The 27,869-nt window shown below is 46.9% G+C and overlaps 3 protein-coding genes across 4 annotated transcripts; 2 read left to right on the top strand and 1 right to left on the bottom strand.

Annotated features, from left to right (window-relative positions):
* Window positions 1-2,414: 2,414 nt before the first annotated feature.
* Window positions 2,415-15,027, top strand: NMT2 (N-myristoyltransferase 2). 2 transcript variants are annotated; one of them, XM_078880370.1, is made up of 12 exons: window positions 2,415-2,581; window positions 5,535-5,646; window positions 5,913-6,033; window positions 8,671-8,789; window positions 9,197-9,288; window positions 9,439-9,555; window positions 10,122-10,292; window positions 10,818-10,926; window positions 11,381-11,551; window positions 11,854-12,024; window positions 12,832-12,969; window positions 13,727-15,027. In XM_078880370.1, the coding sequence occupies exons 1-12, from the start codon at window positions 2,472-2,474 to the stop codon at window positions 13,745-13,747; spliced, it is 1,452 nt and encodes a 483-aa protein (XP_078736496.1). In that variant the 5' UTR covers window positions 2,415-2,471; the 3' UTR covers window positions 13,748-15,027. The 2 variants fall into 2 exon arrangements, with proteins under 2 accessions (XP_078736496.1, XP_078736414.1); XM_078880288.1 differs by having other exon boundaries at window positions 5,910-6,033.
* Window positions 15,028-16,155: 1,128 nt separating this feature from the next.
* RPP38 (ribonuclease P/MRP subunit p38) lies at window positions 16,156-17,763 on the bottom strand. Its single transcript, XM_078855813.1, has one exon. It carries the CDS (start codon window positions 17,586-17,588, stop codon window positions 16,602-16,604), a length of 987 nt encoding a protein of 328 aa, XP_078711939.1. The 5' UTR covers window positions 17,589-17,763; the 3' UTR covers window positions 16,156-16,601.
* Window positions 17,764-22,283: 4,520 nt separating this feature from the next.
* Window positions 22,284-24,326, top strand: DBI (diazepam binding inhibitor, acyl-CoA binding protein). Its single transcript, XM_078855683.1, has 4 exons — window positions 22,284-22,416; window positions 23,429-23,546; window positions 23,821-23,883; window positions 24,078-24,326. Exons 1-4 carry the CDS (start codon window positions 22,408-22,410, stop codon window positions 24,149-24,151), a joined length of 264 nt encoding a protein of 87 aa, XP_078711809.1. The 5' UTR covers window positions 22,284-22,407; the 3' UTR covers window positions 24,152-24,326.
* The last annotated feature ends 3,543 nt before the right edge of the window (window positions 24,327-27,869 follow it).

The raw sequence follows: 27,869 nt of genomic DNA, 5'->3' as shown, positions 1-27,869 counted from the left end.
TGGGTGACCAGGTGAGTGATGAGGTGGGTGACGAGGTGGGTGACGAGATGAGTGACTAGCTGGGTGACGAGGTGGGTGACGAGATGAGTGACTAGCTGGGTGACGGGGTGAGTGACCAGGTGGGTGACCAGGTGAGTGACGAGGTGGGTGACGAGATGAGTGACTAGCTGGGTGACGAGGTGGGTGACGAGATGAGTGACGAGGTGGGTGACGGGGTGGATGACGAGATGAGTGACTAGCTGGGTGACGAGGTGTGGGTGACGGGGTGAGTGACCAGGTGGGTGACCAGGTGAGTGACGAGGTGGGTGAGGAGATGAGTGACTAGCTGGGTGACAAGGTGAGTGACTAGCTGGGTGACGAGGTGAGTGACGAGGTGGGTGACGAGATGAGTGACTAGCTGGGTGACGAGGTGGGTGACGGGGTGAATGACCAGGTGGGTGACCAGGTGAGTGACGAGGTGGGTGACGAGATGAGTGACTAGCTGGGTGACGAGGTGGGTGACGGGGTGAATGACCAGGTGGGTGACCAGGTGAGTGACGAGGTGGGTGAGGAGATGAGTGACTAGCTGGGTGACGAGGTGGGTGACGGGGTGAATGACCAGGTGGGTGACCAGGTGAGTGACGAGGTGGGTGAGGAGATGAGTGACTAGTTGGGTGACGAGGTGGGTGACGAGGTGGGTGACGGGGTGAGTGACTAGCTGGGTGACGAGGTGAGTGACCAGGTGAGTGACGAGGTGAGTGACTAGCTGGGTGACGAGGTGGGTGACGAGATGAGTGACTAGTTGGGTGACGAGGTGGGTGACGGGGTGAGTGACGAGGTGAGTGACGAGATGAGTGACTAGCTGGGTGACGAGGTGGGTGACGAGGTGGGTGACGGGGTGAGTGACCAGGTGGGTGACCAGGTGAGTGACGAGGTGGGTGAGGAGATGGGTGACTAGCTGGGTGACAAGGTGAGTGACTAGCTGGGTGACGAGTTGTGGGTGTTCCGGACACGCGGGCGCCCCGTGTATTCTCGTCTCCCTGAGCGACCGAGCACGCCGCGCATGCGCACAGCGATTCACGAATCGAACAGTGGCGAGCGGCGAATCGATAATTTTTCGATGTGGCGCGGATACTCGGTCAGAGCTACACGGTGGGACAATTGCGTGAGCAGACTTGGTCAATGTGACATAGAGAGAGAAGGGGGTGGAGGAAACGATAAACAATGCAAACGAGTGGGTCAATTTGAGACAATTTGTTCTTGAATCGATTTGCAACAAGGAATCGTGACGAGTTCTAAACTCGTTTGGGGTCGTGGATCGCGTGTACCGCCTTGGGGCCGTCCATAAATGACGTCACGCGATTTTGGACTATTTTTGACCCCCCCCCCCTCGTCACACGGCGTCACAAAAAGTCAGACCCCCCCCCCCCACAAATATGACGTCACAAAGCTCTGCCCCCCCCCAAATAATACATGCTTCAAATCGCTTTAAACTATTGTCATTGTAGTGCGTATTTAATGTGGCGCTGCACTCTGATGTTGTAGGAGAAAACGTTTATTAAAAAAGTCTATTTAATTAAGTAGAACGTGTCGTCTATATTTAACTAAAGTTGCGCATTTTGATTGTGACGTCACATTTCTCAAACCCCCCCCCCCCTCGTCACACATCGTCACAAATGTCTGACCCCCCCCCCCCAGGTGCGTGACGTCATTTATGGACGGCCCCCTTCCAGTCGGGGCGGTGTTAAAGGCGCGTCGAATAATCGATTAATATCGATTGCAATTCATCGATCACAATATCCATTGCGATAAAATAACGGTACTGGCGTCGAACCCCGTGCAATGGTTTGTGCTCGTGTCTAATGTTCACATCGTAAGATACACACACACTGTGCAGTGCAGCAGATCGCATCGCGAACGCAATGCCTGCACTCTTGACACTCTTTGCACGCGAGATGTTCCACATCTTATGGGATTAATCCGGGTAAGATATTCGAAGAAAAAATAAAGTTACAGAAGAATCACCGTGCGTCGATTCATTGCAGCCAGCAGTGGATACACAGCGTGCTGACGTCACCACGCCGCTCACCCGCTCACGTCGCGTGCCGACGTCACCACGCCGCCCACCCGCTCGCGTTGCGTGCTGACGTCACCACGCCGCTCACCCGCTCGCGTCGCGTGCCCGACGTCACCACGCAGCCCTCACACTTTCACACGGTGCATGCTCAGTCGGCCGGCTCACGAGCGGCGCGAACGGTGTAGGGTGTAGGGGGTGGGGGGTGGGGGGTGGGGGGTGGGGGGTGGGGGGTGGGGGCGGCGGCAGCAGCAAACGGAAGCCGGGGGGGCCGCGTGCGCGGTGCATGATCGCTCTCTCCGCGCACCGCCTTCGCCGCGTAACACGTGACGGCGTGCGCGAGCGCTGATTGGCCGGCGGCACCTTCGCGCAGGCGCGCTGGACGCGTTGGGGGCCGGGACCGGGCGGTGCGGCCGCGATGGCGGAAGACTCCGAGTCGGCGCTGAGCGCGCAGAGCCTCGAGCTCGAAGACCCCGACACGTGCGGCATCGACGGCGACAACGAGGACGAGGCCGAGCACGACGACGGGTACGGAGAGGAGGTGGTGGTGGCGGACGAGGGTGTGGGGGTGAAGGCGGCGTTGAGCGAGGGGTTGTGAGGGGGGTTGTGGGTCTGGGTGGCGGTGGTCGACCCCGCGCGACCTGAGGCCCAGGAGGAAGGAATGGGCGAGTCGGCTTCGTCGGAATCATCGGCGGTGTTTCGTTACGCGTCTGTTGTCTTTTCATTGAATCGTGGCTGAACTTGGACGTTCTTGCAGCCAGTACCGTCACACATCGGCAGCAGCAGCATTTCACCTCGTCATTATCATTACACCGCCGATTGTTGGACCTCATTGTAATGCGTTGCGGTAGTACCAGGGCAAGCTCGTCAGTTACATTGTTAACCGTCAAGTGTGACGATTATTGCGCGTTAGTCCTTGCTAATTACCTCATATCACACATTGTATTTACGCATTCGTAGCATTAACTCGCCATCGTCCCACCTCGTCATATTCGACGTGAAACACACCGCGCGATTATTGCACTTATCGTTACAAACATAACACCTAATCAATACCACCTAATCAATACCACCTCTTCACATTAAACATCACGATCGTGAGACGAACACATCCCCATCATCTTCATTATCGCCATTAAACGTCTTATCCAGTTGCCAAAGTGTCACTCTTGTGGCCGCTTGGGTTCTCGCCTGATTATAAATAAACCAAAACTATTACAATCTTACATACATCTCGTGAATTAGAATGTATTATCATTTATCTTAACCAGCAACATTACCGGCTCATCGTTAACCCCGTGATTTATTAACGTTGCCATTATCAAACAATTGTTCGTAGCGCTACAACCTCGTTGTCATAGTTAAACTCCGTCGTTTTAAAAATCAACATAAGGTTATTCATTCATCTTTAACACCCCCCCCCCCTTAATTAATCGATCATTGGCACGAGTACAACCGAGACACGATGGTCGACTTCACGACCACAGAGGGCACGTGTTACAGTGATTGCTGATCTTCATAACCGTCGTCATTCAGTCATCATTCATCCGAGCTGTCAGTAAAACCTCGTCACGCTTCAAGACGCCTCGTCCAAAGAGCATCTTCATCTCAACGTGGCGAAAAAGAGCGGCCAACTTCTCATCCGCGGTCGTCATCGTCGTCTTCACACATCAACATTATACATTTTGTCATTACGTATGATCAGCGTCGTCGTCTTCACCACCACCATCATCATCCCTTTTTTATTTTAGTAATGCCACGATTGTTGGTTGCGTGTCGCGGCGGTCTTTTTGGCCATGCTTCGTTCGCCACGTGGGTTTCAGACGAGCGGGCGGGAGGGAGCATAGAACGGACGTCCCGAGTACAGTACAATTTTTTTTAGTTTGCTGCATTGCCCCCCTCGTGTTCGTCACACGTCGTTCAACACGGCGATCCGAGACGCACACGACTGCTCGTCATCAATCGCCATCGTTAAACGCGATTGCACATCATAGGCCATACTTCGTCGTCCCACATCATCATCTTCACACATCATCATCATCACACATCATCATCTTCACACATCATCATCAATCACATGTCAAGATGAGCGGGGAGGGGATTGCTCCTCGTTACGGTGATGACGATACGCTTATCGTTTACATGTGTCGTCGTCGTCTTTATACTCGATGATCACACCTCACCATTGCACACCACGTGCATCATCATCATCATGACAAATGTTAAGGGGACGGCCCCCCATCATACCGAGCATCATGACACTTCGTTGTAATTGCACTATCGCCACACACACACACAACGCTATCGCGGGGGGTTCCAAAGAAGGTGGGAGACGACGCTCACTCTCATTGCACCTCATCGCACATTCAACTTGGGCATTGTTAACCTCGTAATTACGCACAATTATTATTCATCTCATCACCGCCACAAACAAATACACCCCCCCCCCCTTCACTGCGCGCATCCTCTCGTCATAATTACACAGAGATGCCGTCACCAAATGCACGCGGGGTAATTACAACGTTTCGTTAAACATACACTCAAATCGCATAAACATGCCGATTGTTTTTTTTTTCATCATCGTCATTACTCATCGCATGGCTAACTGAGTGGGGCCACGAGCAGTTGTTGGTCACACGTCATCACACCTCGTCATCATCGTTGACCTTGCCATTGCACGTGCACCTTGTTAAATCCCACACATCGGTGCGAAACATACAATGCATCACCTTAACACACCTTGTACATGTACAATCCTTTTTATCAGCCCGCTGCTGGGTGGGAGCCTCTTCCATTATTTAAGGGGAGTGATCTTCCCAAACTTAACTTCGTAAGTCAATGCGGGTTGGTGCAGGGCGTAGGAGCGTTGAAGTACAGTACAGTCAAACAATGACGCTTTCTCCGTCGCCGTATGCTGCCCCCCATGGTATCCCTGCAGCAACAGCCTGTAACACCTGCCCATCCTCGCTATCGAGGCTCAACTCTGCTTAGTGGCATTTTTACTGCACCTCCCAGTAGCATGGTTGGCTACGTACGGCGCGAAAGAAGTTCAACATACATCGCAAGTTGTCTGTGCATTTGCGTCATAATTATACGTCACACGTCATCATTATACTTTATTACAGCTACAAATTATCAATAACATAACCTGATCATCACATGTCATTATACCTCATTGTTGCGTATCATTTCACCATCTGTCTCCTACACTCATCATTCATCATCCTTCATCATTGCACTTCCTCACCACCACCTATCTCACATCACTCTACACCTAAACGCACGACCCACTCCATATCCCTCTTCTACTTCCTACATTGTAACTCGCTCTCACCACACGTCACCTTAAAAACTACCTCCTCATCTCCTCACTGCCATGTGCTTGACCCTATCCGAGGTGACCCACTTCCTGAACTCTCACGCTCACCTCTCTCCAGCTTGCCACGCTCGCCCTAACCTGTGCTGCGTGTTTATGCGTTAGGAGTCCCAGTGGGGATCCCGCTTCAGCAAAGAAGAAGAAAAAGAAGCAAAAGAGAAAAAAGGAAAAAGGACTTACAAAGTCCGACTCTGCTTCAGACTCGCAGGATGTGAAGGTAGATCCAAGACTTTAGTCTTCTCTGCGGTTGTGCCACACTGACGTGCACTGGCGTGCTAGATCTTGGGCTTTGATTGACTGCTGATTGGTTAGAGTTTACGTAATATATTCTCTCGCAACCATATAGCCGTTGGTGTGGCATAAATCTCGTGCAGTTTCGGTGAGCACGTGGCATTCCCATAGTTGTAAATCGTCTTTGTTACTTGATGCGGGTCACTGCCGTATGTGAAGGGTAATGCCGTGACCGCCGTTCCGGTGCAGAAGCTGCAGGATCTGCAGCGCGCCATGGAACTTCTCAATGTTTGCCCGGGCCCTGCACGCAACTTGGAGGAGGCCAGCAAGCGCAACTACCAGTTCTGGGACACCCAGCCCGTCCCTAAGCTTGGTACGTGTCGGCCGGTGCCACTGCACATGTACAGTTGTGTACCCTTGCTGTCTCACTGATGGGGTGGACTTGCTTGTAGCTGTGAGAAGGGCACGCGATACATTGTTGTGACTGCCTCATTTTAAAACATGACTTGGCATACAACAGTGTGTGTCTGTTGCATTTTAACAAATGTTTAATGTAGGAGCGTTCTGACAGGATGATGAATCGGATTACTTTGTTTGTCCTGAACAAAATACATTTAATCATATAACTCCTGCAAACCTTGGTCCAGAATGACAACCCATTACGTGGATGTGGTTAGCGACGGGCCACGTCGCATATTGTCCACGAGTGGCCCCTGACTGGACTCGACGGTGGTCTCAGGGCCCTCCACGCTGCTGATGAAGCAACGGTCGCCTGTCTTGCCAAGACAAACATACGATAGTATAACACATAATAGAAGCAGACTAATATCAAGCCAACCAAAGTCGTTCCTTCAACTGTATTCCTAACATCGTAGACAATGTCCGTTTAAGTACTAAAAATAATAATCATTGCACGTTATTTCCATTTCTCTAAAGACACATTTCTACGAATGGTCTCTGTCAAGTGCACGTGACGTGTCAAGAAAACACAGCCTGCACTGTGGTTCCTATTCTCAGCCATGTTAACACATCGTAAAATGAATAAAACTAATGATTCCGCATTACACATTCTCATCATCGTGCTGAAATATCACAGCGTATAGGCAAATATTCAAGTCCTGATTACTTCCAGTTATCTTCACAGATATTTTTATTCGAATTGTTTGGTCATACTGCATCGTTAGTGGTGCACAAATTACAAAATAAATGCATTCATCAATAACCCTGTCTTAAAAGGAAAATAGTGTGGGGAGAGTGTGATGATGTGTTGATTATGTAGGAGTATTGAGTCTCTTAGTTTGCATGTCACATAAATGGTTAGTGTATCCTCTTGGATGGACTGGCTGATGTCCAAAAAGCAGAGGCTGTTAACACCAAAAAGGCAATATACAATTTTCACAGTTTCTCCTCCTCCAGCGCTTATACAGCAACGATGGAGATTTTGATAACTAAGCCAATGAAATGAGAGGTTTTTCACAGCAAACCAATTCCCTGAAGAGGTAGTCGACTGCATACCAATGTCCCTTCTCAGTAGATTGTGAAGCAACATGCAAGTAGTTAACCAAAGGACAGGATAGGGTGTCAGTTGTCCTGACATACCACCCATCAAACCTGTATATAAAAAAAATCCTTAACAATTTGAATATCCTAAGGAGTGATTCAAACTGACAACATTATTACGGAAACCACCCGCCGGGTTGCGTTCCGCAGAACTTGCAGAACAGCTCTACGTGAAACACCAACAATAGCATACCAGGCACCTTCCCATGTAATCGGAGAAGCTCTAACATGTGTATCTTCCTGTCGACTGATACACAGATCAAATTACCCAGAACATAATTTTTGACATACCATAAGTTTACATGCACAACCAACATTCAGTTTTTTATTGCGTCACGCAAAAAACACTGTGGCCTCCACTGCATTCAAAAACACTGGTGAATGCCTCGCTGATAGCTTACCCAACATCTTCGTTCAGCTCACGATGCAGACAAGCCCAAACCACTGGCTCGTCACTTCCACATTGGGAGCCATAGCCCCAGTGACATGTCAGAAATATGATAGAAGAGCCACCACATTTTCAAATTGAATACCGTTCAGCTGGCAGGACTGAGTGAATACCTCGCCTTCACTTAGAACATTACTTTATTATTGCGTGCTAGACAAACCTTATCCCTTTTTAAGTTAAAATATGGTGTACCTCATTTTGGAGCACACATTTGTTTACATAAGACATTAAATTTCTCAATAATATTGGAAAGCAAGGCTCAAAATACATATAGAACTCGTTTTTATATTTCCTCCGATCAATGACCCTCCCCTACTTGCAAGGTGCAGGAAATTCAAACCATTACAAAGTCCCTTTATCTCTTTTGACCCTTACATATCTGGAGAATTCTTATACAATTTGAACTTATAATTGGGCCCAGGAATGCATCACGAATTTGATTACGCATTAACCTCACAGTTAGCTACGTACAGTGCGGAATATGTTCAGCATGCATACGTCCGTACTAAAACCATTCTTGCGAAAGCGCAATGCGCCAGCAAGATTTTATAATAATACTTTCAATACTAACGTGTTTCATACTGTTTTTGATTATTGAAGGGTTCGTTTATGAATAGCTACTAATAGGTAATTCAAAAATAGTTTAACAAGAAACATTTTTGTATTTTCCTTTCAGGCCCCATGGTGTAAAGTGCAGCCTCCAACTCGTACCCAATATTTCTCTGCCACCTTCATGTACTATGAAGGAGGGCCATCGTGCTGAAGCGTCGCCTGTTATATATTCTTTTCAATTTAAAGGCAGCGTTATTGACGACTTGTTTGTTTTTAGATATCGTTATGAGTTGGCCTTAAGACATCTGCAGCCTCTCCATTTCTGTGTTCATGCACATTTTCATTCTGGTGGCAGAGGTGAATTATAATGTGACACTTTGACGTCGGGAATCATCTGCACGGTGTTATTAATTTCATTTGAAGATAAGCGTGCGTGTGTGTGTTTTACAGATGAGGATGTCACGGTGCATGGGCCCATAGAGCCCGACAAGGATAGTGTGAGGCAGGAACCGTACTCCCTGCCAGCTGGTTTCGCGTGGGACACTCTTGACATCAGCAATGCCGCTGTGGTGGGTGATGCATCTACCCCTAAGACAAGTGTCATACAATTGACTATTTCTAGTAGTTTAACATTCAAGTCATGCATTTTATGAATATTAGAATTCGTATTTATACTGGAAAAATCCGATGAGCTCTTTTTCACAGATGTATGTCCAGTAGGGACCGGTAAGAACCGTTACAACAACAAACAATGCAAAAACATTATAGTAGTGCAAAGTACAAGAAAGGTAGACAAATCACCCAAACAATGATCAGTTGGCAGTGCAATGGTCATTAGAAAACTAGCAGGTGACTTCATTAAAAAAATGTACAGTTAAAGGTTAAAGATAGGTCACTAAAGTTTAAAGAAATATCGTGAACTGAAGGTGTTGTAACTGTAATGGGTGTTTTTGTGTGTGCGTGTGGACCGCTGTAGCTGAAAGAGCTGTACACGCTCTTGAATGAAAACTATGTCGAGGATGATGACAACATGTTTCGCTTTGACTACTCCCCAGAGTTCCTGCAATGGTAAGTGTAGCAACATTGCCTCTTCAATAAAAAAAACTGTCGTAATTTTGAATATTAGTATGCATTTGTGGTATTGTCGGTAATCTTATTTTTTCTTTGTTCCTTTAATATGCTGGTAAGGTTAACATAGAATCTCTCTGAATGCTCCAGGGCCCTGCGTCCGCCGGGTTGGATGTCCCAGTGGCATTGCGGCGTTCGTGTTGTCTCCAACAAAAAGCTGGTTGGTTTCATCAGCGCCGTTCCAGCCACCATCCGCATCTACGAAGTGTGAGTGGGGGGAAACATGGGGCAAGCTCGTATATGCATTTGTGGTCATTGGCTAAACTTTTGATGTCATTTAAATCCTGAAGTTAAAATCGGATTGTCTCCTCAAACAAGCAGGTGTGTGATACTCATCTCCGTTGGTGGCTCTCAGGCAAAGGTGTACATTCCACATTTCCATTGTAGAGGCAAATCTTGCCCAACGGACATCCACGGTTGTCTTTTCAGTCGTACGACTAATTCAATTAGGCAACCTTTCAATTGTTTAACAGGCGCATAACTCACAGTGGAATTTGGCCATATTACAATTATCCCCTGCTGCACATTTCAAATAAATGATTGCAGTCAAATGAATGACTTGCACCTACAGAAACATAATTTATTCACGTGTTGCTGTTGCTAACTGATTACTTGAATTTCCATGTAAAATTCCTTTTAACATGTTAAACATACAGAATTTGTAGATGTGCATCATATATTGTCACAGCCATTATTTTCCATACAACAACACAAAAACCTTGTCGCAGCCACCATAAGCCGCGTTTTATCAAACGCCCGTTGTGTGTGCGCAGTATGAAGAAGATGGTGGAGATCAACTTTCTGTGCGTGCACAAGAAGCTGCGCTCCAAGCGTGTGGCGCCCGTGCTGATCCGGGAGATCACACGCCGCGTCAACCGCGAGGGCATCTTCCAGGCTGTGTACACAGCTGGCGTCGTGCTCCCCAAGCCTGTGTCCACCTGCAGGTTTGCCTCCCCTTGCCAAGCGCGCCCACTCCGCCTGCCTTCTGAAACAATCACTTTTAACTGCGTGGTGCCCCGAAGCACAATGTGGATAAAGGCATTGGAGGGTAATGTTATTTGTATACACATGCTCTTTGGAAATGTCACTAGGTTTAGTGTGTTCGAGCTGTTTGAAGGGTGAAGCATTGTAAATGGAAATATACTTTAACATACAGTCAAGTATATAATTATGACATAATTTACATTTTGTCCTTCCCTCGCACCTCCGATTAGCACGGTTGGCTACGTGCGGTGCGAAAGAAGTTCTTCATAATACATACATCACTGTGGTGTCTGACCATAATTTATAAAATAAAATGTAATTGTCAGAGCCTCACACTTGTGCTGGACAGCCCAGCATACACAGCCTACTTATCTCCAAGGTAACTATTTTGGGGGTTGTATCTTCCTTCAAAACAGTTATTCACCATATCCATCTGGTGTGCGTGAGAGAGAAGTGTGAGAAACGATGTTGGCCTTCTCTTGCAGGTATTGGCATCGCTCGCTGAACCCGCGGAAACTCATCGAAGTCAAGTTCTCTCACTTAAGCAGGAACATGACCATGCAGCGCACCCTGAAGCTCTACCGCCTGCCAGAGGTGGGCCACCTTTATTCGTGTTGGTAATTCGTACACGTGTCAGGACGATTGGCAATTACGGTTATCTGTGCAGTTTTTTTTTCTTGAAAAAAATATGCCGTTGGGTGTTCCTTCAAGAGTTGTTTTCGGCCCATCCTGATGCACACTTGCACCATGCCGCCAGTAAAGGGCTTGCAGCATCAACACATTCGCACAAAACGTATGGGGTGTAAATGAACGGCAATACGATTAGGTAGGGAGCCTTTCAAGCCCAGGTGACAACAAAGTGAGACAATAAGCCTCTTTTTAAATGCATAAGTGGAATAATACGCGAGACTATTGCATTGTTTCACGTTTCTTTTGATGAAGTATTGATTTAATTTGAATGTTTAGTTCATCTAGGAGTCTGTTTGTTATACAGGAACTTATTATTGTTGTTGCTTCTCTGTCTTTCGTCCACTTCCCTTGAACCCAGGATCTGAAGACGCAAGGGCTGCGGCCAATGGAGGCGCGTGACGTGAAGCGCGTGCACGCGTTGCTGCTGCTCTACCTGCAGCGCTTTCACCTGACGCCAGTGATGGACGAGGAGGAGGTGTCCCATTGGCTGCTGCCGCGAGAAGGCATCATCGACACGTTCATCGTGGAGGTGGGAACACAAAGCCAATCCGCCACCCCTGATAAGATCTATAATTCACAAACTAAGTTCTGTATCCAGTTTAACACGTAGGCTTTTGAGGCCAATATCCAGGTTGTTTTGGGTTAGATCGCGTAAATATAAATGTGGTGTTAAACCCGCCACCACCCGACACAAACTTGACTAATTGGCTGTCGGGTGTTGGCGGGTTTAACGACACATTTAAATGTACGCAATCTAAAAAAAAAACCTGTTTATGGAGAATTCTGTATCCGCTAACGTGTTTCACTTGTAACCTTTTCCTCCGAGCGCAGAATCCCGAGTCAAAGGAGATAACGGACTTCCTGAGCTTCTACACGCTCCCTTCCACCGTGATGCACCACTCGGTGCACAAGACTCTGAAGGCAGCTTACTCCTTTTACAACGTGCACACCAAGACGCCACTGCTCGAGCTCATGAACGACGCACTAGTCCTGGCCAAATCGGTGAGATAGAGGAGTGTGTTGTATGGGCTTTGTATTTTATTACAAACAGCAACTACTCTATGCTACATTCTTGGTTCTTTCGGTAAAGTCACGTAGAAGGGAAATAATAAAAATATAAAACAATAAAAATTTATATTTTTATTATTTCCCTTCTCCGTGACTTTACCGAAAGAACCAAGAATATGAATCCCTGCAGTCACGAAAGCTTTCAATCAATACTCTATGCTAGTTTACCAAATACAGGTCCATCTCCTTTGTCGGTTTTGCCTTTCTGCAAACAAATTATATAACCCATATATTAGTGTATTTGACTTTAAACTCGATTCTTTGTAATACTAAATCGATATGATGAAAATATGAAGTCACATCATACTGATGTTTGGTTTATTGTAACACTTAGTCTTAATGTGCTGTTTAACCAAATGTGTTATGAATGATTGTGTTTTAAAACTGTCTCTCCACACTTTTATGATCTTATAAATAACCTTTACCATCATACAACAGCCATTTAATGCATTTTACTGATACGAGTGCTGCTCAGTTGAAGATGGAAACGGTTTGAAAGATTTCTAAGCTTGGCTAAAAGCTTTCGTGACTGCAGGAATTCATATTCTATGGGTCTTTCGGTAAAGTCATGTAGATAGACCGCTTGTATTGTGATCGAAACGTCGTAGTTTTTTTGTTATTTTCTTTGAACCTATCTACGTGACTTTACCGAAAGACCCAAAGCATATTTCTAGGCTTTGTGTGTTGCTGGCCTCTGGAAATTCCATACTGTAACTCCCTCCACACCTTGTCTCCCTGCAGAAAGGGTTCGATGTGTTTAACGCGCTAGACCTAATGGAGAACAAAACCTTCCTGGAGAAGCTTAAGTTCGGCATTGGTGACGGCAATCTGCAGTATTACCTCTACAACTGGCGCTGTCCCCAAATGGGGCCCGAGAAGGTAAATCATCAGTTAGCATCTTTACAAAAATAATTAGTGATTGCCTAGGTCTGACTCCTCCGTTGTATTTGTAAATTCAAGTTGCTGAAGACCAGTCTAGACACGGAAAATTAGTTAAATGCTTAAAATCAGGTTAAAAAATAAACATTTACAGATTGGAAGACCGGTAATGAGTTCCCAAGTTTAGTAGGACATGGAATGAAGATGCACAGTAGTTTGTGTGAAAAATCTCGACATTCAGCTTCAATCTAGTCCGGGCTGCTGGTGTTTACCATTGCTGATTTGGTGGTGGTCTGGTCATTACATTTCCTAAGTGTATGATTGAAATATCGATTTCATACCTTAGTCTGGATGTTTAGCCAAGTTAAAGAACATTGGGGACTGTTGTTGCTTTATTGCGGGTCGTAGTTTTCAAATTCCATAATACATTGGTTGACAAGATATTATTTGAAAACAGTTAGTTTTACTTTAGATTATTAGATTCGTCAATTGATATGTGATTGTATTCAATTACATATCAGTTGTTGATATATGACAGGATTGTCTGGCTTGACCACCTGCATGTGAACTTGTAGTTGCTCTGCATCTACATCAGACATGCAAAAGAAGCTTTAAACTCTCTGAAAACAGCAATATCAAAATCATTGTTTTGATGAGTTTGCGAGTGGATGCCTATTTGCACGATTTGCATCTTGACGTTCACCAGTGGTGTGATTTGAATTTGAGTGCAACCTGTTTTTATTTTGCCCTTATACAGGTGGGCCTCGTTCTGCAGTGAAAACTTGAGGAATTCCTGAGAAGCCAGAAGACCTAATGGAGAAATGTATGCTGTTCCGCAGCAGTCCGACTCAGTGCAGTAATTTGACTATGGACAGCTTCATCATTAAACACAAGGAGGATGTATGGGGGTGTGGAGCCCAGTTATGGTGTTTTACAAGTGAAAATCTCATAGGAGCCATACAATTTGGTAATCCAGCAAATACGGGTGGTGTTTAAACAAGACATATGGCCTTGAATAAACACTGAATACAGTATGTAATATGGAATACCATTGCTGGGATTAGTGTCATAAACATGAACATATTGAAAGGAAAACTGTTGTGAACAATTTAATTAGGCTTGATATTTTATCTGCAGAATGGAAAATATGGCATTTTAACAGATGTGTAAACAACTTTAAACATTTGTTGCATTTTAAAATTGCCTGACTCAGTGTTGCCCTGTTTTTTTTGTACAATTTCTAAGTTCTAACACTGTAAGAAATTAAATCCTGAGCTTACTTTATTGAGCTTGCATATACAGACTGCTTAGTTCCGTGCAGCTGGGGGGCTAGACATATTTATTATTAAATACTTTGCAATGACATGACAGATGCTGAATTGTACCATTGTCGTTGGTAAAGTTGGTAACTGGTAATTTAGCAGGACAGTATTCAAGTTTGGGTTTCAAAAAATTGATTGACCTTACGAGCAATACTGAAGCGCTATTGACGAGTTATCGCACACTACCCACAGGCAGCGCGTCATGTCATCACTACAACTCTGCTGAGATTCCCTTGATATAAACGACATGAAAGCAGATATATGGGCACACCACAAACAGTTGCCTAACATTCACATAACTTGGTAATCTTTAAATTGTATAGCCTTAGCCCTAAGATATTAACATCCATTGCCATGTGACAGCAATTGTTAAATACTCATTGCTGTATCTTACTTGGGTAATATATCGATTCAGCGGCAGATCCCAGGGGGTTTCGAATTGAACTCCAATACAGTGTTGTGTTGTCCAGCTATTGATAAAATGTATACCTAAGGGCTGATACAGAAAGTTCAGGAGTGAGCGTTGATTCGAGAGCATTTTGAGTTTTTGCAGAGGTTTAAAAGTTGGAATCCCCCCCCCACCTGCCCTGGATCTGCCACATCAATAAATGCAATGTGGTACGTAACAAAAACAAGATGCATTGTGGGGTGTCGGTGTTGTGCAGTGTGTGCACTGAATGAACGTGTCGGGGCAACTTTACTGGGCAATAAATTCCAGTGAGCTAGTGGACTGCCATACTTTGCCGATTCCATTTTACACCCAACAATCACTACACCGAATACTCCTATGTGATCATTTTAAGGCAATTGTTTATTGCCTTGCTGTTATTATTCACGCTTGTAAATGTGGTGGAAATTCCTGCCCTGTAATGCATCGCCATTGGTGGCAGGATGAAGATTGGCATTGGACAGGGAACCAGAATGCACCGCAGCATTGGTTGACGTCTTACATTGTTTACGTCATCCAAAGGTTTTTTGGGTTAGATCGCGTAAATGTGTCGTTAAACCTACCACTCCCCGACAGCCAGCTAGGAAGCGTTGTTACGTAAACAACGTGCCAATTCGTTATTACTACAGCACACCGGAGTTTTAAAAAGCCAAGCCACAACATTTACAATCGGAGTCCGACATTTTGTCAGTAATTGCAACTAGCTTCATCAGGCGACAGCCAGATTTTTTTACGTATCTGCGTGTGCATGGGTTATGCAGGTGCAGTCATGTGATTTACACGGGTGTAATATTAAACCATTTGGGCTAATTAATACCCCGATTTGCGCGCTCACTCACGTGGTTTTGCAGACACCGTACGGTGTCAATAGATACCACGACCTGATTTTCGTCGCCTCCACCCCCACACGCGTCACTGACAGCATCCACCCTCGGCCGCCACCTAGCCTGTAGATTGCCTTGATTGACGTTTCGATATTCGTCGTCGCACATTTGAGGAACGCATCCCCGACGTTCAGGCGGCCTCTTACTGTTACAGTATACCGTTAAGGAAATTCTTGAAAGTGCCTGCTACCCCGTCATGTTTTCCTGGATGAATGACTGGTTTGACAGCAGCAGCGTGACCCTGCTGAAAGCAATGCACCACGCAAACTGCCTTCAGTTAAGCAAATTTTGCTTTGATGCCAATGAGTTCTGCTCTAGGTTTTTGTAAGTTACCCGCTATGGATTGTTTTAAAGGATTGGGTATCCCACTTAGTAACGTATTAATTTCAACAACGCAATCCGACGGTGCATTTAGGCAGCAATTTATTACATTAGCACTTTCACGGCAACATACGCAAATGTACAGCTTACAACCATTGTCAACACCGATTAAATAAAAGGGTATTTTTCCAAGCATATCAAAATAAGTTGTGGATCGACAGTCTCAAAGCTGACTTTACGAAGGAACGCGTCTCCGATTTGAAATCACACGGATGATGTTAAAACTGGTTAGTGAAAACCATTCGACCAAATGAAACTTACGCTCAAACCATTTCTCTAAACTTTAAATTAGAACGCAGTTTAGGTGGCAGTGGTTTCTTGTTGGTAAAAAAACTTGCGCAAAACCAGTCCACGTTCTGTCGTGTAAACAGTACTTTGGCAGACGCGTTGTACGTTGCAATTATAATATTTATTTGCGCGCACTTGAACTTAATTCAATTCGATGTTGTATTACAAGGCGCTTTCTCCAACTAAGTAATCCCCCACTTTGGCGGCACGGGATGAACCCCGCTGTCCGCCTCGAGTGAAGCAGCCCCGCCGGGTTCGCTTCACACAACCACAGCGATGCGCGGGGTGGGAAATCCCAAACTCGGGACCTCAACTCCTCTTGCGCTTCCTGCGAGCGGGGTTCGACACGATCTTCTTCACGTTCGACGGCATCAAGCGGCACGCACCGACCGCGACATCCGCGCCAGTCCCAGCGCCGGCCGCCTCGCCGCTCAGCAGCCAAGGCGCACGGAGCGGCGGCAGCCTCCGACCGATTATCTCGGCGGCCTTTGCGAGCTTCGGCGCGTCCCTCCGCACCCCGAGCGCCAGCACGGAGCGCAGCCCCAGCAGAGGAGCCACGGCGGCGCTCAGCGCTCCCAGCTGCGCTGCAGACACCGCGCGACTTGCACACAGCGAGGCCAGGAGTCGCGGCAGCAGCGGAGGACGCGCTGTGCCGCACACGAGCACCAGGCTCAGCTCGTCACGCTCCAGCCCGCGGATCACCTCGTTCACGCCCAGCGCCACCTCTCTGCGCACGGACGCGTCGCTCCAGCCACCGCGACGGGGGCCAGCCGACAGCCCTGCGTCACCCGAGGTCTCGTCTGAGACGACTTTGGCGTGCACCTCCTCGTTCGCGTCGTCCGCAGACTTCGCCTTGTCCATCCTCGACGCTTGAGTGTTGTCAGTCTTACCCTCCCCCGTCCTGTTGACGCTATCTTCGTCCACCGCTTTCTCCTTCATCTCCGTACTGTCATCGTCCACGCTCGCCCCTCGATTGTCCACCATCGCGCACTCAGCCCTGCCGCCCACCTCAATCTTCTCGTCGCCCCCCTTTAGCCCCTCGCCCTCCATCTTCTCGCCAGTCGCCTTCCTCCTCTCGCTGGCTCCGTCTCCCCTCTTTGCCCGGCGCTTCCTCCCCCCGGCGTCCCCGTGCCGGCCCTTGGCCCTGCCGAGGCCCGCGGCGCCGAGCGCCTCCCTCAGCTCCTCCACGAGCTCCTCGCCCAGAGTCTCGTCCAGGAGAGGCCAGGCCAGGTGGAAGGGGTCGCCCAGGGCCGCTTTCACCCGCGCGGGCCGCTGCCTCGTGGCCTTAGCCGCCATCGCCTCCGCGGAGTCTCGGGGTAGGGGGCCGAGGACACGGAGAAGACGGCCCCGGCACGGTCGGTGCTTGCGGAGGCTGCGATGCGGTGCACCCGTGGTCGGACTCCAACTGGGACGCACGTGGCCTGGGCGCCCACGTGGAGCTGCCGGTTCCGCCTTCTCCCCCCGAGCGATTCGACTCCAGCGATTCCGGAAATCGTTAAAAGCAGGAATCGATTCCTGTTCGATTCAAGTGTCGTTCTGCAGTGCCCGTTGTTTGTTGGACGGTACTCTCTATGTACTCTCTATATGTGTGTGTGTACTGCCTCGCCCGGACTGCCTGAAATAATTGATTCTTGGCACTATTTGATTACAGCGTACACTTCTAGATTTTAAGTTTTCGTGACTGCAAGGATTCATACTCTTAGGTTTTTTTTCGGTAAAATCACGTAGGTAAAAAATATAATTAAAATGAATAACATTAAAATTAATTATTATTATTTTATTTCAATTATTACTTTTATTAATTTTAATTTTATTTTTTACAGCGTACACGACATCGTGAGCCGTGAAACTATTAAAACCTGAATTGTTACACGCCGATGCATGTACTCAACCCTTCTTAAGCAATACACAATAATACAGGTTTTTGGGTTATATCGCGTAAGTATAAATGCGTCGAACCCCTCCACCACCCGACACAGCCAATTAGTAAGAGATTTGTCACGTAAACAAAACGCCAAGTATTTACTACTTTCAGCCCACCGGCGTGTTGGAGAGTAAATCCACAACATTTACAATTTGTGAGTAGTACGATGTTTTGCTTGTGATAAAATCCAGCATCATCAGGCGATTTGCCAAATCGAAACGTCGTCCACTACTCAAATTACCGACTAATCACCCAGAAATGTCTGTCCGTCCCGCGCGTGACGTCACTCCACATGCCCCCCCCCCGCGTGACGTCACTCCACATGCCCCCCCCCCCCCGCGTGACGTCACCCCACATGAGTGGTGATTTTTACGCTTACGCAGAGGAAAGTCGAGCTGAATTAAATAATTTATTACGCAAATTCGCTTTAAATATGACGACGTTTCCTTACAGAAAGTGACGGTAAAAAATTAATCTACGTAGCACAGTGCTACATCCGTGCGTGACATCACTGTAAAAGAGCCCCCCCCCCCCCCCCCTTAATTAATATTCATGCCCGCAGGTAAATTTACACGAACGCACAAGAAGGTCGCGCACTCCACACGCCGCACCCCTCCCCTCATTAATAATCATGAGCGGGTGACGTCACTCCACATGCTGCACCCCTCCACAATAACCATGAGGAAGGTGACGTCACTCCACATACCGCACCCCTCCCCAATAACCATTAGCGGGTGACGTCACTCCACATGGGGCACCCCCCCTCATTAACAATCATGAGCTGAACAATTTTTCTATTTAATATTTCAGATGTACTGCAATATACAACCGTCCTTGGACGGGCAAAAAAATCTAGTTATAAATGTTGTGGATTTACTCTCCAACACGCCGGTGGGCTGAATTAGTAACTAATTGACGTTTTGTTTACGTGACAAATCCCTTACTAATTGGCTGTGTCGGGTGGTGGAAGGTTTCGACACATTTATACTTACGCGATCTAACCAAAAACCCTTTATTCGGGGCCATCCATTTAATAGGTACGCAAAAATCTGTCAAAACTTGATCCCTCCCCACCTCCCTGTACGCAAGCGTATTTTTTACACCCCCACCACCTGCGTACGTACGTCTGACGCACCCCCCCCCCCCCCGAATCCTATAGAACGGCCGATATTTAATCCACGCAGAAACGATCAAGGATTAATAATATTAACGATTTTTAAGCAAACAGATAGTCCACCGCCGGACTATCTAACTCATTTGAAGGCCAATGTAGACAAATTATTGTCGAGGCTTCACCCCCCCCCCCCCCGTTTCCTCTGCGTACATTGTCAGTAGATACCCCATACGTAAGCGTACGCATTTGGGTTAACCCCCCCCCCCGCCCCCCTCCATGCATACGTACTAAATGGATGACCTTTTATGAATAATATTGGTCGCGAAATTCTACGTGTTAAACCTTCTGAAGCAAGGTGGGGGGGGGGGGGTGGACATTTCCACATCCTTGTGACGGGAGACCAGCCTATCCGTAAAAAATCGACCGCCGTTAGTTCCCCACAAAATGGTATATATTTTATCCACCCAGAATTATGGGCTGAGTCGACCCCCCCCCCCCGCCCAATGGGATCTAACCGTCGGGCGTGAACTCGACGACCAGCAGCAAGCTGAGAGCTTTGGCAGTTGCACCGAGAGTCCAAATCATCGTTGTGGCAGGAGGCTGTCACAAAGGGGCTCCATGTGTCATCACAACACGATTGTAGTCTGCCAGTAAGGGGGTGCGGGGCGATCTAGCTGTGCGAGTTTATATCACGTCTATTGCTCACACCACACCGACACCCATGCGAAATATCACGGTTGTCTATATACGGTGCGAAATAAGTTCCGTATGTATGTCTATGCCTTACGCAATACAACAATTGGCAACCACGCCAGTGGAGTGGGGTTTTTTTTGTATTCACAAGTACTGATTGTGATTCAGCCAATGTGAATGCATTGCCAACACGATGCAATTCGACGGACGAAACTGCTCAATTGAAAGTCGGTGCTGCGTTGCCAAGCACGGTTAAGTTCGTGGTGTCAGTATTCCGTGGGTGCCCATTCTTTGTCCGGTTCACGTTGCGTTGACCATGCTGGGGGGGATTTTTCTTTGGCTCTCGTGTTTCTGCTTTGCCACGCGTGGGCGCAAACTTTGCACCGTCTGCGTAATGCAAATGAGTGCTTTCTTTGTCGACACTTTATTTAATTCCCGCACGAAATACAAGCGGGAGGTGGCGGGTCAATAGGCGTAGCCTTGATCGTTATTCGACAAAGCGCCCCACAAAAAGAGATGCCCGTTGCTGAACTTTACCCTTTAACGTCTCAGCTCTTAGAGGAGACTTAGGTAGGCTTGGTTATCATCGCCATGCGACCCAAACTGTGGGCCATACAGTAAGCCACTGCAGTGTGTGTTCCTTCAACGGAGGAACAGTGCAATGACACGAGCTCTCTCTCCTGAAGCCTCACTGTGGCTAGAAAACCTCGACATTGGCATTTTAACTCCTGAAACATCTCAAATCCTCTGCTGGATGGCCTTTCCAAGCCACCGCCACCTCTCGCCTCCCTGCGATGGATAACCCAACGACCACCCAGCACATGAATGAATTGCATCGCTCCATCTCGGTGGACATGCAGTTTTACGATATACAGTATAACCTGAAAAGTCACGGAAGTTTCTGATGGGTGTTGAACCGAAAACCAATAGCCTTTTGTTGATTTAATTTATTTGCTATTGTACTATTAACTTTATTCGGCATTGTTTTTTTATGTTTACATTACTCTTTCCTGGAAACAATCCTTCAAAAAACATAGTTCCGATTTTTAGTAAACGTTATATTTGGTGAAATGATACTGCATTTCCAGTAGTACACACTCACAATAAATACTAATTTGTCAATAACACTGTGGCCTTAAAATGTAAAATTATATAATAGGTGACGTTTGGGACAATGGGCCTTCATCACACATTTGAAATGTGTTTTCTTTTAAGGCAGTTTTACTGACGAATGTGCTGATTACACTATGTAACACGATTTTCGGGTAGTGTCATGTTTTAATTGCTTATGCCAAAAAATATAAAATGGCTATTATTCCCCATAAACTTTGCTTTTGTGACCAGGACTTTATGTGAAGGAATGACACAAATACGTTTTCTCATTGAAAATAGGTAAATTTCAAAATATCACTGTCCTGGTCACAAAAGCAAAGTTTGTGGGGAATAATAGCCATTTTCTGTAGTTTTGAGGCATAAGCAATTAGGAGATAATACTACCCAGGAACACATTTTTTTGTTCCACAGTGTTATTTCAGTGAACATCGACGTTTCCATAAAACAAAGTATTTGACATCTCATTTGTTTTTACTGGTAGGAACCACCTGGTTCCACCAGCCCACAGGGGACTATTGTGTCCGTCCGTCGTGCATTCAAAAATGGGAGGGGTGGGGCTGGGTGGAGAGGGTGGGGCTGGGTGGGGAGGGGCTGGTCACCCCGTGGTGCCCTTATAAAACTCAACGTTTAACCTACTCACGCCGGCTTGTGCCCGCCCTCACAGTCCGCCATATTTGCGGAATACACCACGCCGCCGTTGACCCTGGCCATTGACCGAGCAACCCAACGTTCCTACCAGCTCCCTCCGCAGGAATGTGTCACTTTCGCTATCCCACCCCCTATTCTGAACCACGCCATGCGTTATTCCACTGCTATTGGACTCCAATGCTGAAACCCCGTGTCTGCAGAAGCCTGGTACAGGCTATTGAACCCTCAACCTCCACGTGTCCTGGGGTGACATCGACCGCAGACCTCCTCAAACGATCGCGTGACATCACCTCCGCCAATCAGCGCCGTCGCTTGCTCCAGTCGTAACAAAGGTCAACGAACCACGTGATCGCCCCCCCCCCTACCTCCACCCAATATGGGAACGGCCTACTTAGCTCCGCCCTCGCTAAGCCCACGTGATAAACCCCAAGTTGCTCGCCCCCCCCTCCTCAAGAGATCTCGACCAATCGCGGAGCAATCCGCAGCGCACGTGACTCGACTCCTCCCCTTACCCCGCCCCCTCTACCCCGCTACAACCACAGCCGCTTTACTCGCGCGGTGTTAGTCCGCGCCCGCCCGCTCGCCGCCTCCTCCACTTCGCCAGAGACTTCCGCGCCGTCAACATGTCCCAGGTGTGGCGGTGCAGCAGCAGGCTGCAATTGCTGCCCGCTTGGCGAGATTCGGGTGTTCGGTTATGTCGGTGTCAGCTGGAACTCGGCGTTGGGTTTCTAGAGGTCGAGTTAGAGGCGGGGCGAGGTGCCAGGCCAGCGTGCTCTCTCTGTGTGTGTGTCTCGGATTTCGTGATTGCTGATTTTTTTAGATTTTAGAGGCACCGTCTGGTTCCGTATCTCGTTGCAGTCACCAACATCTGGGTTCGAGGTTGTTGTATTCTGGTTTCGTAGCCAGTTGCGTACAATTCCGTTGAGCGAATCGGCCCCGGTGATAAAGATTGCGAACCGAGAGAGAAAGAAAGCTGCCTTAAATATATTTACCGACCGCCGATGTTGTTCAAAGTGCATATCTCTGGTTCGAGTGTGCCATGTCATACATCTCGTTCGGGCCTGGTGGTGCTGCTGCTGCAGAAGCTGCCCCAGGATGTTGGGCTGCGTTGTGCTTGGGATTGGGCTTGCTTTGCGTGACGATCGCACAAAGTGTGCACTGTGTGTTCTAGGTTTTATTGTGCGTTTATAGGTTTTATTGTGCGTTTTGGTTTTATTGTGCGTTATAGGCTTCGTGTGCATTTTGTTAATGAAGTCGTGGGTAGGCGGGTGTAGTTGCCAAATGCAATGCCTCTTCGTGGTGAGGCCTCGACACTTTATCGATCACAATTTCTCGGTCGCCTGAGCACGCCTAATCAGTCGGGGGGTTTTTGTGTTTGCTTTGTTTAAACATCCGTAAGCTCATTGCCGTGCACGTGGGGGCGATGGGATGGATGTTTGTGAAAAAATGTGATTTGATTTACAAATCCTGTCATTGCTTTGGTTTGACATTGGGGGGCGAAAATAAAAAAAGAAACCATGGGCATGCCAGGTCTGGCTTCATGCCAGTCCCATATCCACCCACACAGTGGCCGTGGTGATGTCGCTGGCAAAACGCAGCCATGTCTCGATGGGCTGGTGACGTTGTGAATTGTCGTCTTGACAGGAGAAGTTTGACCAAGCTGCCGCCGATGTCAAGAATCTGAAGACCAAACCTTCAGACAACGAGATGCTGGAAGTGTACGCCCTGTTCAAGCAAGTCATGGTGGGGGACAACACGACCGGTACGTGGCCACGGACAAGCCCGTCGCCCATCGGCCACTGGCAGCTTTGAGCTTTGCAGCCTGGGATGGATTTGACAGCGAGTTTGGGTTTGACAAACCCGCAGGGTCTCTGCCATGGGACGGCCGGGTCAAGTGTGATTTTTGTTTTCTGGAGAATCTTTAAACGAACCAACAAAAAATCAAGCGTAATTGTCCAACTCGTTTGAATATCCACCGTTTTGAGATGTTTAGCTTTTTTTTTTTACACACGTATAAAAATGTTCCCCGATTGCAGACGCTCCAGGCATGCTCGACTTTAAAGGAAAAGCCAAGTGGAATGCGTGGAACGCCAAGAAAGGTAAATCCTGTTGTGCACACGATTCTTTTGGATCAGAAATTGCTGCTTGATTAACGATAGGAGCCCCCTTTTTGTAACAGCCGCTTCAAATCCCTGGAATGTGAGCACGCTTATTTCTTACGAATTTGCACCGCATATTTCAGCTTGATGGATTGAATCCTAACCTCTAATTGTTCTCCCTCTCATTCATTCAGGCAAAAGCAAGGACGACGCCATAGCAGCATACATTGCGTTGGTGGAAGAACTCAAAACGAAATACGGATTTTAGTAAAGTCCTGGCGATAGTGTGAGCCCACTCATCCACCCACACACCTTACTATATGCTGGTGACTTTTGAGCCAATCATGAACTTTAAATATCAATAACATTTGTCGTGCTTTCCATTTCCATGTTAGTTTTTTTTTTATTGTGATGTAACATCGAATAAAAGTCACTAAAACCTATTCTGTGTTTGCTTCTCGTTGCTCTGCAAAGTTAAACCTGCTCACAGCAAAGGTGGTGTACACAAGCAATGCTGGAACTGTGTGTGAAATGTGCTCTGAGATGAAAGTACTGATCTGCATGTCCAGATTGGCACAGCTCCAATATTTTAGAACACACTTTCCAAGTTAGATTTTAAGCTGGGTAAAATGTTGAACAACTCCAAAAGTTTTTTTTTATCGAACGCATTAATATATTTTCTGGCCAAATGTATGTCATTGCTAGTGTCCAACTTGTCACATTGGTTTGAGGTTTCCAACAAATTAATCCTAAAGTAATGGAAATATTCATCTTAATTCGTGAACTGAACCTTTGTGAGAATCTCACCTTCCCTGAACGTCTGTCCATGAATTTCAGCTCTATCGGTTTCTGGGGTGAAATGTTACAAGGAGTGAAATTTATCTGCAGGTCAAAGTCTTTGGAGCTGTTTAAAAATGTTTGATAAGAGCCATAACCACACTTTCAAAGTTCACCCTAGCCATATCAGTGATTAGATCTGTGTTTAAAAGACACGTCTTAAGAAAACGGCTGCTTTTAAAAATCTGTCTTTACTGAAATACTTATTTTTTCATTTTTTTTAAGTTGTTTCTTAATTATGTCAAGCTGTATTTTTAAAACGTAACTTTTCCCATTCAGCCATTGCTAAAAAAAATGTTTTTATTAATGACCCCTAACCTAGTTATAAAGGTTGTTATACCTTGTCCTCAGCACGTTGTGGTAGAACCAAAGGTTATACTGGTAGGAATCTGGTTGCACCAGCCCACAGGGGATTATTGTGTCCGTCCGTCGTGCAGGGAAGGGCTGGGTGGGGAAGGGCTGGTCACCCCGTGGTGCCCTTATAAAACTCAACGTTTAACCTACTCATGCCGGCTAGTGCCCGCCCTCAGTCGGCCATATTTGCGGAATACACCACGCCGCCGTTGACCCTGGCCATTGACTGAGCAACTCAACGTTCCTACCAGCTCCCTCCGCAGGAATGTGTTTTGGTTTAACACATTGGCTTTCGCGACCAATAGTAAAGGTTTTAGGTTAGATTGCGTACTTAAGGTTTCTTGGCAAAAAGAGTGAAGCCCTTGTGACAATTTGTTCTTGCTTGCGGTTGTGGTGCGTTATTAACTGCGCTTTGATTTTCTGTGTGCTCTCGTGTTAAAACATTGCAACATGGGTGAGTAAATTTGTTTGGTGCAATCCATCAACTCACTTTGCAAGGACATGAAGAGGAAGGCACAAAGGGAACGGTCTGCAACCCACCAGTCAAATGAAGGTCATATCAACATGTACCTGAGCAATGCAATGTGGAACCAGTGGCCGACGTTTTCTATGATCACGAAGTGAACACCTCATGTTGGGGTAACATTGCAAATGGAAACGTAGGGATTAATGGTGCATTTGTGCCCATCTTGACACGTGCGCCGTCAAACACGAACATTAAAACGTATGCAATGGCAGACCAAAAAGACAACACGTGTACATGGTACACTGAAATGCGCATATGCATACCTCACAAAACGATGCACACAAGGTACCACTATAGATGTCGACTGTTACGGCAAGTGTCGTTTGTAGCATTCAAGCCGTGCCGATGTTGAAATGCCCGCACGAGATACTGTTTAAAGCCAAGTCAAGCTTAGGAAGGCCAGGCCAGGTTGAGATACGAATTGCCACAGACGTTATCTGCGGATTGAAACTCTGGTCAGTTGGGTTGTGGTTCAGTAAATCTCGAGGCCACCGCCACGCCCCAAAACGTAAAGATCCCAACCAGCCTATGTAGATTGTTAGCAGGTACGACACGCATGGTGGGTCCACACACCACACTGACACCTCTCCCCAGTGATGTTTGCACACAAAGCCATTCACCCATTTCAGGCTGAACCACCACTCCCCGCAACACGTGAGCACCTTCCCAAGGCGCAAGCTGAAACGCATTTAAGCTCAAATGGCCAAACACATCCATACCTGCAAAATGCAGTCTCATGCCTGTCCCAACACTTGGGTGGTGGTGTGTCGACCGCAGAGCATTTATAAAATATGCAAATTAACCCAAATCTTGTCGAATTCTTCCTTGTATCTCAAATGTTGGGAGGTTTATGAGCTCATTCCCATCCCGACTCACGACGTATTAAACCCGCAGGTCTGCACATACGGTCTGCGCAGCTGGCGCAATGGAATATTGACGTTAAGCAATATTTGACCACCTAAATTACTTACGTTTTGCTTTTGGCATTGTATCAATGTGGGGTGGTCACATGACGTCACCGCTTGTTGGAAATTTGCACTTCCCGTCGGACAGGCTTCCATCGTTAATAGTCAATGTATAAACCTAAAAAAAATGTTTTCGCTATGCTGCAGTGGACATGAAAGATCCCATGACATCATTGTGTAAAACATAAGGTTGCCATGGGTGGGGCTTAGAGGTAATTGAGCTCGGGTAAAAAAAGCGTACTCCATTACGTGCAACAGGAAGCATATCGTACCGCAAACAGGCGAACGAGTGGACATATGTAATTTACAAGACGTACCTCTCAAACGGTACGCCGTAGGAAAAAATAAAATATGGTTACTGAAGACATTTCCAGATACTGTACTGGCTTTCCCACAAAACCCAGAACGTCTACTCTTTGGTTCTTTCGGTAAAGTCAAGTAGGTAGAAATAAAATAAAAGGATTGCTTGTGTTGCGATCGAAACGTCGTGATTTGTTTGATTTCTACATACGTGACTTACCGAAAGAACCAGAGTATGGGTTCCTGCAGTCACGAAAGCTTCAAATCAACCCATAATTTCTAGTCAATCTTTGCACGACATTGATCAAACCGGATGTGATGTGCTTCAGTGTAGGCCAGGAAGTGTCACTGGCAAAACATACAGCACCTTCAATTTCAGTGCAACTTCAGACTTAATGCCGCTTGAAGAATGGTAGCTTGATTTCTCATTACCAGTTGGACCTCACAATTCCATTTGCTATGCGTTAAATTCAAATCCGTGTGGCCTCTGCTCGAATGATTCAGCCCAGCGTCATTCAAGACAATTGGATTGCACTTTCCTGAACCGATTTTCACATGCCCAGGTCAAGTCTTGAACACAGGACAAGATCAATGATCAGAGTACCACACGTCCAGTTGTCTACCCATCTCATGAATCACTTCAAAGCATACATCTCGTCATTAATAAAGACAAATTGCAAGGGGTTCAAACAAAATCCCTATAACGTGCATTTATATTCTACGCCAATTCACGAGCAATACAAGTCATGTTTAATTGTACATAGCAATCTTTAACTGCAAAAACTTGACAATACCCTCCTGGAACTCTTTATACTCGTGAAGCTTTCCAAGCTAAACCAGCACAATGGGGTACACAGCCCGAGAAAACCTAAAATGTTTTGCTTCTTGCCACTGGTGGCCAAAATGCCTCCATTAGAGCTCTAAAGACCTTCCGAGAGGTCTTGCTCGGCCTGCTCTTCCAAGGTAACTACACCTGGTGGAAGAGATAGTAATACTAACTCTTG

This window comes from Lampetra fluviatilis, chromosome 1 (assembly GCF_964198595.1).
Source record: "Lampetra fluviatilis chromosome 1, kcLamFluv1.1, whole genome shotgun sequence".
Classification (NCBI taxonomy): domain Eukaryota; kingdom Metazoa; phylum Chordata; class Hyperoartia; order Petromyzontiformes; family Petromyzontidae; genus Lampetra; species Lampetra fluviatilis.
The sequence above is the reverse complement of the archived record's forward strand: the minus strand, read 5'-3'. Positions and strand labels throughout refer to the sequence as shown.